Source organism: Lagopus leucura, unplaced genomic scaffold (genome assembly GCF_019238085.1).
Source record: "Lagopus leucura isolate 7727_CA_CO unplaced genomic scaffold, USGS_WTPT01 Super-Scaffold_100001, whole genome shotgun sequence".
Taxonomy (NCBI): domain Eukaryota; kingdom Metazoa; phylum Chordata; class Aves; order Galliformes; family Phasianidae; genus Lagopus; species Lagopus leucura.
The window spans coordinates 57150477-57166156 of record NW_024962262.1 but is presented as its reverse complement, the minus strand read 5'-3'; the positions used below and the strand labels follow the sequence as shown (position 1 = coordinate 57166156).

At 43.5% G+C, this 15680-nt stretch overlaps 1 protein-coding gene across 5 annotated transcripts in view; it reads left to right on the top strand.

Annotated features, from left to right (window-relative positions):
• Positions 1 to 15680, top strand: part of GPM6B (glycoprotein M6B) — a 110946-nt gene that overhangs the window by 74926 nt on the left and 20340 nt on the right. Inside the window, exons 1-2 of one of the 5 annotated variants that reach the window (XM_042867726.1) lie at positions 7835 to 7956; positions 13442 to 13561. The exons of 1 other annotated variant lie outside the window; for it this stretch is intronic. In XM_042867726.1, the coding sequence (XP_042723660.1) occupies positions 7890 to 7956; positions 13442 to 13561 (187 nt within the window). In that variant the 5' untranslated portion in view covers positions 7835 to 7889. Of the gene's footprint in view, positions 1 to 7834; positions 7957 to 13441; positions 13562 to 15680 lie in introns of those variants that run through there. 3 more of the 5 variants (XM_042867723.1, XM_042867724.1, XM_042867727.1) reach the window with 3 other exon arrangements.

Here is a 15680-nt window from a genome sequence, read left to right as displayed (position 1 = left end):
ATTGCTTTGGCTTAAAAAATAATATGTAGCTTTTTAAAAAAAATTATTTACATACTGTTGTGTGCCTTTCATAAGCAGAAATGGACTTTCCATCTGGTTGAGAAGGTCACCTAGTCTTGCTTTCGTTTTAACCTTGATTGCGTCTCTTGGGATTTTATCTTTTGTTAGCTTTCACATCTCTGCCACTTGATCATTTTTTGAGACTTGAAGCTGTCCAAGCCTTGGATACTGGAAAAGCTATATAGGACTACCTATTCAATCTGTAAGGTTTATTATTTCTTTTTGTTACAAATAAAGCCATCTATCTATGTTCCAAATTCAGGCTGTTCACTGCCTATGATTCTCTCCAGTGGTGAAAACTGCAGTGGACTGAAGCCGTGATCCAGCTGGATGCTAGCAGGCCAGCCAGAGAAATGTATGAAACCCAACAACAAAACATGAACTTTTTGGGCCTGCTGCCAGTTGTTTTGCTTGGCAGCAATCACTGTGGTTTTCATGTGGCTGGGGGAAAGAGGTTGCACCTTCATACTGTCAAGCTCTGTTCACCCTCCGGGACCACCTGTATCTGTGAACTCAGCAACTCCCTTTGCTTGAAAAGATAACTCCTTAGGCTTTTAATTTTCCGTTTGTCCAGAAGCCCAAGACTGCAGTTCCTAACTGCATTGTGAACTCATATTTTTTAATAGTCTGTATTTTATGCTGTGGTAAAAGTGCAGGGTTTTTTCACTATTATTTGTTCATGAGATCATTAATTAGGATTTGGTTTTCTTAGTAATCTAATATGACTGAAGAATGGGCCCCAGATTATTTCTTTTTAAGTGCTTGCTAGGTACACAACTACTGTACAACTACAAGCCTGTTGTCATGCTCTAATTTTATCCACGTGGAACATTTGATTGCTTTTGCATAACCAAGGTTAAAGCAAAATCATAGAATCATAGAATGGCTCGGGTTGGAAGGGACCTCAAGGATCACAAAAACTCCAACCCCCACCCCTGCCGCAGTCAGGGCTGCTGACCTCCATGTCTAATACTAGACCAGGCTGCCCTGGGCCCCATCTAACCTGGCCTTGAACACCTCCAAAGACAGGGCATCCACAACCTTTCTGGGCAGTCTGTCTACCACCTCACCACTCTCATGGTAAAGAACTTCTCCCTGATGTCCAACTTAAATCTTCTCTCCTTCAAATTAAAACCATTTTCCCTTGAAAAAAAAGCAGATCTGAACACAAGTAGTTACACTAAGACGCAGCAAGTGACTGCTTGTGTGTTTGTTCCTTCTCTTGAATGTTTTTCTATGCTTTCTATGCCTCAAGTTGCCTTTAAAAGAAGTTGTTTGGAATATGTCAGTCTTGTCTGAGGGACAGGCTTTGAATTTTACCGTTGGAGTCTCAGATCTCATAGAATGATCTCAAATTGTTCTTGAACTATATGGGAAGACTGTTACAGCTCTGTAAAGTCTCTGTAGAAATGGCAAAAATGTGCTCATCTTAAACTTTCTAAAGAATTTTCAGTAGCTTATAATAGAGTTCCATGGCCTTCAGGAATGTAAACTATGTAGATTCAGTGACATTAAAGATAGGTGTTCAAGAGAATTGCCATCTGAATGGAATTGGATTTTGAACAGAATTTTAAACTTCTCAGATGGGACTGCTTTACTTCACTGAGCAAAGTGATTACATGTTTTCTGTTTTCTTTTTAACTAGATGAAATGAAGTAAAACCTCTTTAGTGCTACTTTGCAGTAAATGTCACTTGGTCTGCAGTACCTTCATATATTTGCTCCACTGCTGTTCTTCCTGAGTTATGTCTGCTAGGATTCTGTATTATTTTTCCCAAGTCTCAGTGATGTTCCCCACAGCCATGTGCTTTAGCAGCAGAACCCTATCTTGGACTGCCCTTCTCATTTGCATTTTTATTTTGAACTGCTAGTGAAACGTGGGGCTGAACTCGTGAAATGTAATGAGCCGCCTTTCTGATCACTGGTGATCTAAATCAGCCTGGTAGGTACAGCAGGTTTTTGCTAAGTATCAGTCCTTAAATAATTTTTTGTCCTTTCTACCTCTGAGGCATTATCTTTTGCCATATTGTCATAGACATAGACTTGGTGTTTCCCCGTCTGATCAGATGAAAAGGACATATCTGATGAAGAGGTGGAGTGATGGCGGAGACAATTTGCTGGCTCAAATTAAGACTTGATGCATGAGATTCGTACCCATGTTTGCACTGAGTAGTGTATGCTTTATATCTGCTTTGTTATCAGATGAGCTGGAAGATTAAGAAATGGCTTAAGATGATAAGTCCTTAAACCCATTGTGTGATCCAGTATCCAGGAAAGCAGACAGCAGTGGGAGAGAGCGTTAAACTTAGGCATCTCCTAAAGCTTTTAGAGGATGATTTAGAAGAATTAGTGCTTCTGAACAGACCAGACTGATGACTTCTGAAGTCTTTTGTTCATGTTGTTGTGAAGTTTTGGTATTGTGCGCTTACTTCTGCATTGCTTGTTAGGGGAAGATTAATGTATATCCCATGTTATCATGGGAGAAAGTAGGGGAAAATAGTGTCCTAGCCTCTTAGAATTTTGTGTTTATAAAACATCTGCTCTGAAGTCTTGAGTCTGCCCAACAAAATCTGCTTGCCAGCAGGGAAGCGCACAGTTGTTTGAAGGTGTAGGTCTCACTGACAGAGAGAAAGGGGGATTGTTAGCAGGTTTCCGCCAAAGGCAGAACTGAAAGTCCTGCCAAACATATTTTCTGTTTAAAGAAAGGAAAATTTAGGTGACATTTGTATTTTCTGTGTGTTTATACTACTAAGTGTATTAAAATACTGTCACTTGGATTAGTTTTTGAGCAGGCTTTTTGTAACATGGGGTAGTCAGAAGCAAGGTTTGAGCCCTCGCAGATGTGACAGTCTATACCTCACCTTCTTAATGACCTTTAGACTGTTACATCTGAGAGCAGATGGACGGACTGAATGATAAGTTCCAAAAAGGGAATATCAATGTCAGAAACAGTCCACTGATTTGACCAATGGCTGAAGTTGGTATGACTTTTGGCAAGTAAGGATGTGTTTGTTGTGTATTTTCTATCGTAGTGATGCTAAACGGAATAAAAACACTCTTTATAAAAAGTTTACATAACTGTTATCCGAAGTCTAATGAAGTTCTTTCCTTTTTGGCTACAGAATTTGAAAAACTTTTAGTAATGGTTCAAGCAACTTGCCAAACATATCACATGCGGTTTTCCCTTTCAGCTGCTTTCATGAAGGAGCGTGTTTGCTTTACATGGTTGTACTGGGACAGGGATTGTAATGTGTGTGGACTGCTGCGTGTGCATTACAGAAGACTGGAAAATTAAGCCTTGCACCTGGGGTGAGGTTTCTGCTGGTACTGCTGATTTGATTACCTGCAGGAGCCCAGCACGTGGGTTCCTGAGGAAACTTCCTCTACAAATTAATTCATCCTGCTTGTAAGGAGTTCTGCTGAGATAAAAGCTTTGATCCCAGACTCTTCCTTTAGGTTTTTAGGCAAATGCTTGATAGTTGTCAAGTCCTGGTTCTGTGCTATGAAATCTTAAGATAAGTGAGAAGAATGAGACCTCTTGTTGGCGGGGTTGGGACACAGTATGCTCATTACTTTGCTTTGGGCATTTCTGCTCAGCTGCTGCTGTGGTGACAGTGGTAAGAGAGGAAAATCATGTGCTGGTTTCTTCTGAAAGAAGGAAACTTTCTCTGAAGGCTGGGTCTGAGGCTTGTTCTGCTTGTCACTCAACATCTATAGAAATAAAAATGCACAGCAAACTTGTGGGTGTAAGAACTTCAGTCAGAAAAGGCTGAATTGCAGCTAAAATTTTTTGGACTGCTTCCCTCTTCCCACTCTCCTGGTTGAATCTGTTATATGGAACACGCAGCTTGTAGTTTTACATCTTCAGCATTTGCTGAATCTGCCCAACGTCTTTGCAGCCGGCAGAATGGGCTGCAGAGGCTGTGAACCACCAAAATCCACCAGATTACAAAGCAAATTACTCCTTGGATGCTTCACTACCCTCCTGCAACAAGAGGCTTGCTTGGGCATGGCTGTGCTGTGCAGCAGGACATACTGTTAGGCCAGAGACAAGCAGGGTGATGGACAAGGTAATTAGCTTTAATACAGTGTCTGAATATGTTGGCTTGGGTTTTGGAAGTTAAATAATACTTGCATGGGCCTGAGGAGTGCTGATGCCACTTCCTGGCTTTGCTGGAGGTAAGGGAGTGGGGGAGTGATCACATGTGGCCTTGTTGGCAGTGATCTGCTCACTGAACAGAGAAGTTGGAGTGGGTCCAGAGGAGGGCCACAAAGATGATCAGAGGGCTGGAGCACATCGTCTATGAAGAAATGCTGAGGGAGCTGCACTTGTTCAGCCTAGAGAGGAGAAGGCTCTGGGGAGACCTCATTATGGCCTCATAGTTTTTCAGGGGACTTATAAGCAGAAGGGAGACTGACTTACACAGGCAGATGATGATAGGACAAGAGGGGAGATTTAGGTTAGATGTTATACAGAAATCCTTTGCCCAGAGGTTGGTGAGGCGCTGGCACAGCTGCCCAGAGAAGCTGTGGTGCCCCATTCCTGGAGGTGCTCCAGGCCAGGTTGGATGGGGCCTGGGCAGCTGAGCTGGTGGGGAGCAGCCCTGCCCATGGCAGGGGTTGGGACTTGGGTAGACTCTTCCAACACAAGCCATTCTATGCTTCTATGATTTTCATGCTTGGCTTTAGGTCTTAAACAGCAGACTTTGTTTTAAAACCCCAGCTGTGTTTCCTTAAACATTTTATCCTTCATGGTATTGCTCACAGATCTTAGGTCATGCAAGCCTGCTGGGTTTTTTTTTTGGTGTTTTCTTTTATCCATTGTGCTCTTGAGTCAGAATTTAGATTTTCCTTATACACATAGGAGCTCTTGCTCTTATCCCTCTCTCACATGTGCTTTTGCCTCTGTGAGCAGGACACAGCCAGGGAGGCAAACCCTCGTTGCTGACCCATTCCTTGCGAGGTCAGGGGGTGTGTGGGATGAATCAAAATGCACGGCGTGGCGGCCGGCTCCCACGGGAAAGCGAGCCCCGAGGCTGCTCACCGACCTGGGCACCCCTTGCAGATGCTGTCGGGGGGCTCCCTTCTTTCTCACCCCCTCTGCCCTCGCCGCGGCTCACAGTGGGGAAGGGGTATCGGGGGTTCTCTTATAGCTGGGGCCGGTGGTGACGTACGGTGGAGCGGCGACTGGCACGGCGCCGGGCGGGCCAGTGAGTGGTGCGAGATCGAAGCTGACAAGAGCCTGGGCGATGTGGAAGGGGCTGTGATCCGCGGGAGGGAGAACAGAGGCGCTTCGTCGTCGCTGCCGTCAATAGGGAGCGGGAAAGGAGGCGAGGGGAAAGCGCCTGTGCCGGGGGGCGGGGGGCGGCATTTTTGGTGGATGGTATGAAGCCAGCCATGGAAACTGCAGCAGAGGAAAACGCGGAACAAAGCCAAGAGAAAAAAGGTACCCGGGGATCGAACAATAGCCTGTTTAAATCTGCTCTCTGAGGGCGCTGAGAGGGGATGAGGCCAGTTGGGTCACTTTTGAGCAGGGCTCTGAAACAGTCCGCGCTGCCACCGTTTGCTCTGTGCAGGGATGGATGGAGTGTCTGTCTGTCTGTCTGTGTGTATGCGGTGGCTCTGAGCCTTTCCTGAATGGAGCAAGAGGGGTTTTTTTGCAAAAGAACTCTTGTTGCTGCTGCGTACTCGATATGTTTGGGTGAATTTGGGTTGTGGAGATAGCGTGGGGCTGTGTGTTTGTTGGGTGTCCTTCTCAGAGCTGTAACACAGTGTTTCCCTGGGACCAGCCATGTAGCGGGGCTTGGCAGAGGGGACCTCGGTTATGGATCGCACAAGGGAGTATAGCATCACACAACCTTCATGTTGCTAGCTTGCTGCCAAGGGCTACGCATCATTTTAAGTTCCTTTTCATTTTCTGTGGTGTCTTCTGGTAGATTTTGTTTATGTAGAGATCTGCCTGTGCACTGTAGCAGAGAATAATGCCACGACTTTCACGGCGTTAGCCGTCAGGATGTGTTCAGCCACCGAGAATTGCTATTTAGTGGGGAACCGGCAGTGGCCATTCTGCAGCAGGGAGGTGGCAGCGCACAGGAGTGGGGCTCCACTCACCCAGTGGTGCAGGTGATGCTTTGGGTCGCAGGGCTCAACTTCAGAGCACAGATCCATCTACGTGTTTCTGCAGCATGTAGTTTATGCCAAATAACCATCTTTGTAGAGTGGCAGCCTACTGTACAAATCAGAGCAATAAGTTTTTGTCTTTTTTTTTTGTTAGATGGTACAAAATTATTAAAATTTCCCATTTTTTTTTCTTCCTGATTCATGCTATGTTGTATGTCATTTGTAAGCAATTTGAGTTTCTCATGGGCATATGCACATATATACAACTGATATGTTTCCCTGGGGAAATTGTTTCATTTATTGTTAAACAGTTTAGATATGAGCATCATGATAAATCTGGTCCTGTCCAGATTCTGTTTTCCTGCTTTGAATTTGATTCCTCCTACACACTTCGTATAATTCAAACCTAGCTTCAGTTTCAAGTAAATGAAATTTGTCAAGTGATTAGACAGTACTACATAATCCCTTAGGGATTTCACCAAAGGAGTTCCACTGATGAGAGATTAAACTCTGAAAGCCATTAGTGTATGTAGGCAGAAACTCACCTCATGGTAGGTTTTGAGTAATTAATGTACAAAATGTCCTAAATACCTTGGCTGTAAACCCACCTTGAGCTCATAGATAATTTTTCAAGAAGTGCATCGATTTCTTCTCTGCTGATAGATGAGTTTCTTTTAAACGGTTAGAACTCGTGACAGTAAACACCAAACAAAATTTCTGTATGCATTAGCAGCTGTGCAAAACAAAATGTGTGTTCAGGATGAGTTGGTAGTTTGCCTTTGATTTGGCAAGAGTGAAAGCACAGCACGCAGAACAGTAAATCTGTTACCAAGTCAATATGGTTGATCTGCTGTTTTCATCGGATGCAAGCTGGGGAACTTCCTCTCTTAATTTTATCACCATTTCCTGGCTTTTCTGTGATAATTTCATACTTTGTTATGTTACATAGGTGTATTTATGTAACGCTTCCAGGCTTTGCTTCTGACAGTTCCTTAATCTTTGAAACAAACACACGGTCTCTCACATTATACTCTTTTTTTTTTTCTTCCCATTCAGTTAACTTCCAACTATTTTTTGCAGGGAATTAAATGCTGAAAGCTGAAACACTCAATTCCACTTTCAGTAGCAAAGTAGCTGAGGTGCCCATGAAATGCTGATAGAGAGGAGGTGAGATCTGTTGGGCTTTTGGGGTCAGATATTCCAGCATGCTGAGATACAGTAAGGTTTTCAGATGGGCTCAGCATCAGGTGCCTATGTGACATGGCAGACTTCTGCAAAAGGGCTCTTCTACCTGCAGCTCTCATGGTGGGAATTAGCTTCTTCTCATTGTAAAATGGAAGATGTCCTGGAAAATGTCGCAGCTTTCTCTGAACATGCAGCTGAATCATTCAAAAACAGCATTCATTTACTGTCCAGACTTCTTGTCCTGAATTTTTATGGCCAAAATGCTTGCCAGTTTGCAAGACCTTTTTCCTTTTAGATCACACCTGAAGTTACTGCAATGTCTGTCCTATATGGAATGTCCTAGATCTACTGGTTGCAAGGCAACTATGCCAGGTTGAAGCACTCAAAGAGCTATCGCAGATTATTTTAACTCTTCCTTCCAGAAATGAAATGCAAAGTCCGAGGAGATGAAATAAACCAAAGTCAGAGGGGCTTGAGGGATGTCATTATTGCTGATACTGAGCAATAAAAGATCCTGAATGTTTCATGCTGGATATTCAGATTCACATGCACTGTGCGTTGCACTGCCAAATTCTGGAGAAGGAATCTGCAGGTAGGTATTAGCACAAGTATTCTTTCATCTAAGGCTTTCTCTCCTTTCACAGTTTTAAATAACAGCTTTCCAGGCTCTGACTTTTAATGTGGGGGCATCATGAATGATGTACTGCAGTTATACAGAATAAATAATTTGAGGAACCAGGGATGGGATGCAGGCTATCTGCATAAGGGCTCTCTTTACTCTGAAGGGGCATGCTGGGGAGCAAAACCACCCAGAAACTGAAAAGGAACAGCCAGGTCTGCCTTGAGTTCAAGCATTTAGTACAGCCACATTGGAGAATGGTGTCCCATAGTTACTGGTTGTGCTACCCACCCCTGTCCCAAACGTGGATGGTTTTCTATTTTATATTTCAGTGTAGTCGAGATGATTTACACAAGCTGATGTTCTTCATGAATATTTGCCAACTGATAAACAAAAACAGTCTTATTTACATTTCTAAAGTTGTTCTAAATTGTATGGGAATTCTGATTTTATGTTTTAATTGTTATGTTTGTGAGTCCCCTGTCTGATTCAGGCAGTGATGCTGCCCAGCTGTTGGATTCGGCACTTATCAGGCATTTGTTTCTCTGCACCCAGATGAGTGGCTGCTGCCCCAGTTTTTTGATTGGAAATGGAGCAACATCCATGCTGATGGAGATAAGAAGTCAGCTTTGCATTGCATATCAGCAGCCCTTATCAGAGAACACCATGAGCAAGCTCAAACAAAATGTTTAGCAGATACTTTACAGGGCTGCAGGACAGATTGGATGCATTTTAAAGATGAAGGTTTACAAATTATTACAAATGACAGGGCTTATCTTGCAGGCATTAAATTAAATCAAAACGTGAGGACTGAGCAGGCAGATTTACTGAGGTGGAATAAATAAGAAAAACGAAATGCCGTTCTACATCAGCGATGAAGGATATAGATCCTGATGCACATCAACAGGAACAAGAAGTTTCCCTTTTCATTTAACTAAGAAAAGTATTACTAAGCTGCAAAATTCCAAAACAGTACGTATACACATATGCACACCAGAACCAACCAAACAAAAAAGGCTGTGGTAGCCACGCTGAATTTACCAATTGCACATGGAAGAAAGCCATTATACTAGGAAATGATTTCCTTGTATGGATGCACGTGATGTTCAAATTGCATATGCTGTACTGAGGAATAATGAAAGCCAACCTGAACAGCTGTGCCAAAGGTTTATTTTAACTGGCTGTTCCCTAGGAAGAAACTATTGATGAAAGGTGACCTTGTGCACAGCCATGGCTGTGAGCTTCGATTATTATTTTCGTGTTATACAAAGCTGTTTCCAGTATTTAACTAGACAGATATATGCTAGCCAAAAATATAGAGAAAATACTTCTCTTAAACACAACTGTGCAGCCGTGTGAGGCAGTATGAGCAGAGATGCTGAAGTGTGTCTTAAGGAAAGAGCTATATCAGTGTGCATGTTTATGTGAAGTTCTTTTTAATCAGTGAACTGGCAACATTTTGGTGCATCACCAATAGATGTATCTTTCATTACAGCAAATTGGAAAAAAAAAAAATCTCTTTTACATGTTACGGTTACTAGCCAAAGTTTTCAAAGGTATTCCCTAACGTGAGTCTCACACAGTGCTTTCAGAGCTGTCAAACCATTTAAAGATTTTTAGCATGCTGCATATTTTTTCCTATTTGAAACAGTTTATTCAGAGTCCTTCAGATCCTCAGAAAATAATAATTGTTTAGTGTAAGTCCCTGAAGATATAGCTGCAGGAAGAGATGTCCAGCCTGGGGGGAATCTGGGGCACATATTCTGGGGATAATAATTTGGCAGGCTTAGTGATTTAGGTTTTAATGAATAGGATTTGGTTTGTAGATAGGAGGGGGCTGAAAAATGCTCAGAGGCTGTACTCATATTTGCTTGAATGATCTCATGGAAGCAGAAGAACCAGATATATATGTCACGGTATATGGTAATGGAGAAGAAAACCAGATGGCGATATCTGTGGACAATAGATTGCAGCAGGAGAGGAGAGCAAAGAGGTTGGAGAGAAGATCCCTATTCAGTTTCTCCAGCCTTTCCCCATTTTCTGGCTAGCCCTGCTGCTGTCTTAGTGTTTATCACCAGGCTGTCAGACCATAATGCCCCGTGACAACCCTCTCTTCACTCCCATGGACTGTATGGTGCTTCATCAGCTGCTGCAGGTGAAAGTCCAAACTGTTTGTTTCCTCTAAAGCCATCAAACACACTGGACACCAGGAATTCTGCTGCAGGCATGTGAGATGATTCATACAATGTGAATGCTGAACAACCAGTTGCCATCAGTGAGTATGTGCTATGTGACACATCACCAACACTGTTGGTCTTATTCCATGCAGAACCAGCAGCTATCCCTGAGAGCCAGCTCCATGGGAGATTGTTTCAGTGGGCCTGACTGTGCATGGACAGCATTACCACCTGGGCCCAGAAATGCCACTTGTATAGTTCGTTCCTAAACTAACTACATAAATAAATAAAATCCTGTCATTTCTTGAACTTTGGGGGTGCAGTACTGAAGTCCATTTCTTCCATATTGTGTGCAGTAGCTGTACACCACTGAAGCCTTTGGGGCATCTGACCTGGTAGTAATTTTGCATGAATTGACCTGTGTGGATTTCAGAGACATCACTAGAAGATTCTGTCTGATTTGAGGAATCATTCCAGGTGTGCAGCAGAGGCCACCACGTGGCCAGATGCTGACTCTTCAAAGAACAGTGGAAACACTGAGATTCTGCATGCAATTTAACCCACTGCTCTATGTGAAAGGAGTCCTGCTTTTGTAGAATTAGAAATGACTAATTAAAAAAACCCTCACAGAATATTCTCTTTTACAGGAATGATGCTGCAAAGCTTACGTCATAGCTCCATGCATCAGGGTTTTATACCAGCCCCACAGCAAGCAGTGCCTGCATTGGCATCGGCTGCTTTCAGCAAGTGGTTTTTGTAGCTGCTGCAGGAGAAGTCTCAAATTGTGGGCTTTGGCCTACTATGATGAGGCCCTTCTTTTTCCAAGGATTTGGTCTAAATGCTGCTGCAAAGCAATTGAAGATTTTTTTTGTCCTTGTGGAAGTTTTGCCATATATCTATTTATTTATTTTTAAATCTTGATCTGTTACTGATGTCCAGTAAGTAGCTAATCATAGAATCATATAATTGTTAAGATTGGAAAAGACCTCTAAGATAATGTACTCCAGTCATCCAGCTACCACAAATATTGTACACTAACTCATGTCCCTCAGTGCCACATTTACGCATCTCTTGAACACTTCCAGGATGATGATCTGTAGGGACAGTGAACACCACCTCCAGGGCAACCTGTTCCAGTGCCAGACCACTCTTTTGGAGAAGTTTTTCCTAAATAGCCATCTTAAAATGTTGCAGGGAACAGGGAGGGTGGAGAGAGGCTGAAGTTCCAGCAAGCAGTGCTGTTGTTTTCCAGTATCAAATTTGATCATTATGGTTTTTTGTGATCTCATGAACAAGAATGTTCCAGTGTAAGTAGGAGGAGGCGATACTGCGACAGAAGTTTCCCTGAGCATGCACTGTCATTTTGGAACGCTGGCTTGTAGACATTCTGAATTTGATTGTATTCATAAAATGCAGCATTTGTCTTTCCTAAAAGGAAAGATAGGCTATACACGGTGGAGCAGACTTGAGATATTAGAATCATAGAATCGCTCAGGTTGGAAAAGACCTTAAAGATCATTGAGTCCAACTGCATCCTAACCATACTACCCTAAATAACAACCCTCCGCTAAATCATGTCCCTGAGCACCACATCCAAACGGTTTTTAAACACGTCCAGGGATGGTGACTCAACCATCTCCCTAAGGAGCCTATTCCAGTGCTTAACAACCCTTTCTGTAAAGAAGCTTTCCCTGATATCCAACCTAAACTTATCCTGGTGCAACTTGAGGCCGTTTCCCCTCATCCCGTCACCTGTCACCGGGGAGAAGAGACCAGCCCCTCTCTTGCTGTAAGCACCTTTCAGATATTGGAAGAGAGCAGTAAGGTCTCCCCTCAGCCTCCTTTTTCGCAGACTAAACAGCCCCAGTTCCTTCAGTCTCTCCTGATAGGGCATATTCTCCAAGGCCTTCACAAGCCTTGTTGCTCTTCTTTGCACCTGTTCCAGCACTTCCATGTCCTTTCTGAGGTGCCCAAAACTGAACACAGTGCTCGAGGTGAGATCTCACCAGTGCTGATTGCAGGGGAAATTCTGTGAGTTCAGTGAATGATGCTTTCTGGGAAAGACGTGCTGTGTGGTTCCTACTCCATGTTTTGTGTGTGAGTTGCACAGAGGGGACCAGCAGCAAACCACGTCTCCTTTAAAGAGACATTGATTTAACCCTAAAAGGCTTTTTTAGTACTAGAGCTGATTCACCAGCCCTCACTGGTTCATAAGATGAGTAAATTCGTCTTGCAGACCTCTAGATCCACCACTTGGATGTGAGGCTAAGATGTTTCTCTTCTGATGCATGCAAATGGAGCTATGCCAAACTTATCAGCACACGAGTAGCAAAGCAGCCTGAGGGAAGGACTGGGGCCCACCCAGTCCCACACAGACCAGAGACTTGCCTTGGATCTAGTTCACAATACACTACTTCCTACCGGTGTAACCTCGCCGTTACAGCTGAAATGCAGTGCAGTCAGGTTTATTTTGGCCAGGGATGACAGTTATTTTTTCATTCAGCTGTGGCTGGGTGGGACTGCAGAGCGTGTTAATGAATGGCTGGGCCGCGCTGCCCTGACAGCCCAGCAGTGCTGTGAGGGGAGGCGAGCAGGAAATGTCGGTGTGCCAGTGGTCTGGCGCCATTTTGCCCTTGGGCTCCTCAGTGTTCAGCAGCAGCAAAGCTTTGCTGGTGAACACGCATTGGTTGTGTTTTGGTGCATGCCGTGTCCTTTCTGAGTGTACCTCTGACCTCAAAGGCAGACCCTTGGAACAAATCTCTTTTAACCTATTTGGTCTGGATTTTTGGAAATGATCGGAGCCTGCATGAGATAAAGCCCACAACTTACTTTATGTAAGAAGGTGATGAGTAAACTTGTGGTTTTGCCCTGTAGTCATTGTTTTCTTTGTCAGACTTGGAATATTTGACAAAATGGATAATGTGGTTCTCCATGACTGTGTCTTCCCGGAGCAGAACCCCATGCTGTGAACAAGGAGGGGGAGCAGCAAGGGTGGGGGGGGAGATGACTGGCGGCTGTAATAGAGGGGCCTTTCCTGGGCGTTCAATTCAAATCCCATCATGGGTTTCAACTCTTCAGCCCTTCTTAACATTTGTGTGAGCATTTCCCTGTTGATTGTCTCCCCTCCTCCTGGTCCTTTCGTTGTTTTGGTAAAGTTATGTTATTTCAGTGATGTAATTAGAAACATGTTTTTATGGGCTCGTATTTTTTAAGTTAAATGACTGAAAGTACTGAACTACACACTTTGGTGACACTGACTTTTTACCACCTAAAATTGGCAGTGATCACCAGACCAGAAATGGAAATTGGCAGGTACCACTGGATGTACAGGAGTTCAAGGCCACACCGGTACCATCATGTGCCAGCATTGAGAGGCAATGTTAGTCCTTTGGGGATTCAAGGTAAATAAAGGGCGGGGTGAAACTGGAATGGAGAGTTCAGAAATGGTAGCATGAACCTAATGCTTTGCAATAGTCCTAACAATGCCAGAGAAATGTTCTGTGTTTTTGTTTTCTTTGTTAAGCCTGTAAGGAGTTTAGTTCTTTCATATGAATACTTGATGTACTTGATTCAATTTTGGTTGTTAATGCTTGAAAGACAGTAATGTGCCTGAAGGATACCTCGCTGTTAAATGTGCTGCCTGTTTCAGAACTGTTTAATGATGAGATGGTGTGGTATGGTTTTTGTGTGCAGATGAATCTATCCAAATGGTCAGCCACAAATGCACTGATTGACACTAAACCAGTGACAGCACGTCTGATTTATTGGTTTCCTACAATATGCTTCCTAGACAATATTCTGTGGTTTTCTCTGCATTTTCCCTTGCTAGAAATAGTAGTGTATATGTCAGACTTTAAAAGATTTAGGTAGCGTGTGTCAGATTTTTAAAGACAGAATCTGAAGTTTTAAAAATTGTTTTCTGATTCCAGATGCTTTCAATGAAATCCTTAAAAAACATTTTTTATTTTCCTGAAGCTTTGTTTGGAGAAACTGGGGGGATTTAGATTTGAACCTGAAGTCAAGCACAGGACTAATGGTATTGGAAAATTCCAGTCTGACCATGGGTTTACAAAGTTAAGGGCATAAATGCCCAGAGAGAGCATTTGCAACTATCTGCATCCAGCAGTCCTCTTCTTTTCATGGAGCTGAGTGACTGAAGCCTGCATGACAGGCTGTTTTCAGGAGATGTCTGCCTCTGTAACGTAGTCTTTAACTGCAATTGTGGAGAAACATTCACCAATTTGCTTCCATTATATGCTCATATCCATTTGTTCTTTAGGATTTATATATTTATGCATTTCAGAGTGTCTTTTTTTTTTTTTATTTTCTTTTGCAAGTACTTAGGTACTTAGGTAAATCATAACCTCTGTGTCCCATCTTCGGTATCAGTATTCATTTTGGCCCCATTTTATGGTAAGTGATCCAGTGACAGACTCGCAGCTGGCTGTAGACATGTCAAAATTTCAGATCTGTATGTGTGGGATCCTTTGTAGAAGAATAAAAGGTTTAGGGAGGAGTGACAGATTATGAATGCTGCTTTCCTGGTCTGTGGACAGCATGGAGGCAGCAGGCCAGGTGCCTGATTATCAGGGCCTTGTGCCCTGTCAGCTGTCCCCAGCGCTGAGACACGTCCATATGTGCTGGCACAGATGAGCCGGACGCAGAGGAGACTCACAGCCTTCTGTCATGGCAGCTGGGAGTCTGGCACCTAAATGGGGATAGAAACCCTTATTTAGGCAGCAGAACCCTTTGCAGGCTGACTTGGGAAGCTTTGTACAGTAACATGTAGGTAAATGTGATGCCTTGTTATGAAAGGGCTGAAGAAGAAAGGGTTCTTACTGGTAGAAACCAAACCACGCAACAGAGAGGCCAGTTCAAAGAAAGGTGCTATAAGTGGCTGCACTTAAATAAATTAAAAGGTTTCTAGGCAGCAGCGAGACTGTTTTGAGTAGGTCTTGAGCAAGTCCAACTTGCCAGTCATGAGTTAGCCACAGTGAAAATATTTGTCTTTCCCTTAGACTGCAGGGAAAATGTGGCTTTAATCACAACACACGTGCTGTAACACACCTCCCTTCAGCATTGGCATGCAGCTCTCTGCTGCTGCGTGACATTGGCTGGAGTGCTGAGATATAAGCTCAAGCTGCTTTGACAACCCACCTTATTTCTTGAGTTTCTGTGCAGTGTGGGTTGTTCCTATCTCACCTGACCTGTCAATGTCAGTGTGGACATCACTAAGAGAGCTCCTCTCAGGCATCTCCATGGTATCTGCTGCAGTCAGAGGGTCTTCATGTACGACATGGTCTCTTTTCAGCCACTTTAAGCTTTCATCAAGTACTTGAGCAATAATGGTAGAATCAATGTTAGATTTGCTGCAGTGCTTGAGCCAAGGCATCCTCAGAGCACCTGCAAGCTCAATGAGCCCTTCAAAATGCCCAAAGCAATCTTTTTTCTCCAGGAAGCATTCCTGTCTCCAGAAAGAAATACTTAGCACTGGCTGCTTAAGCTGAGCTGTAGGCATTG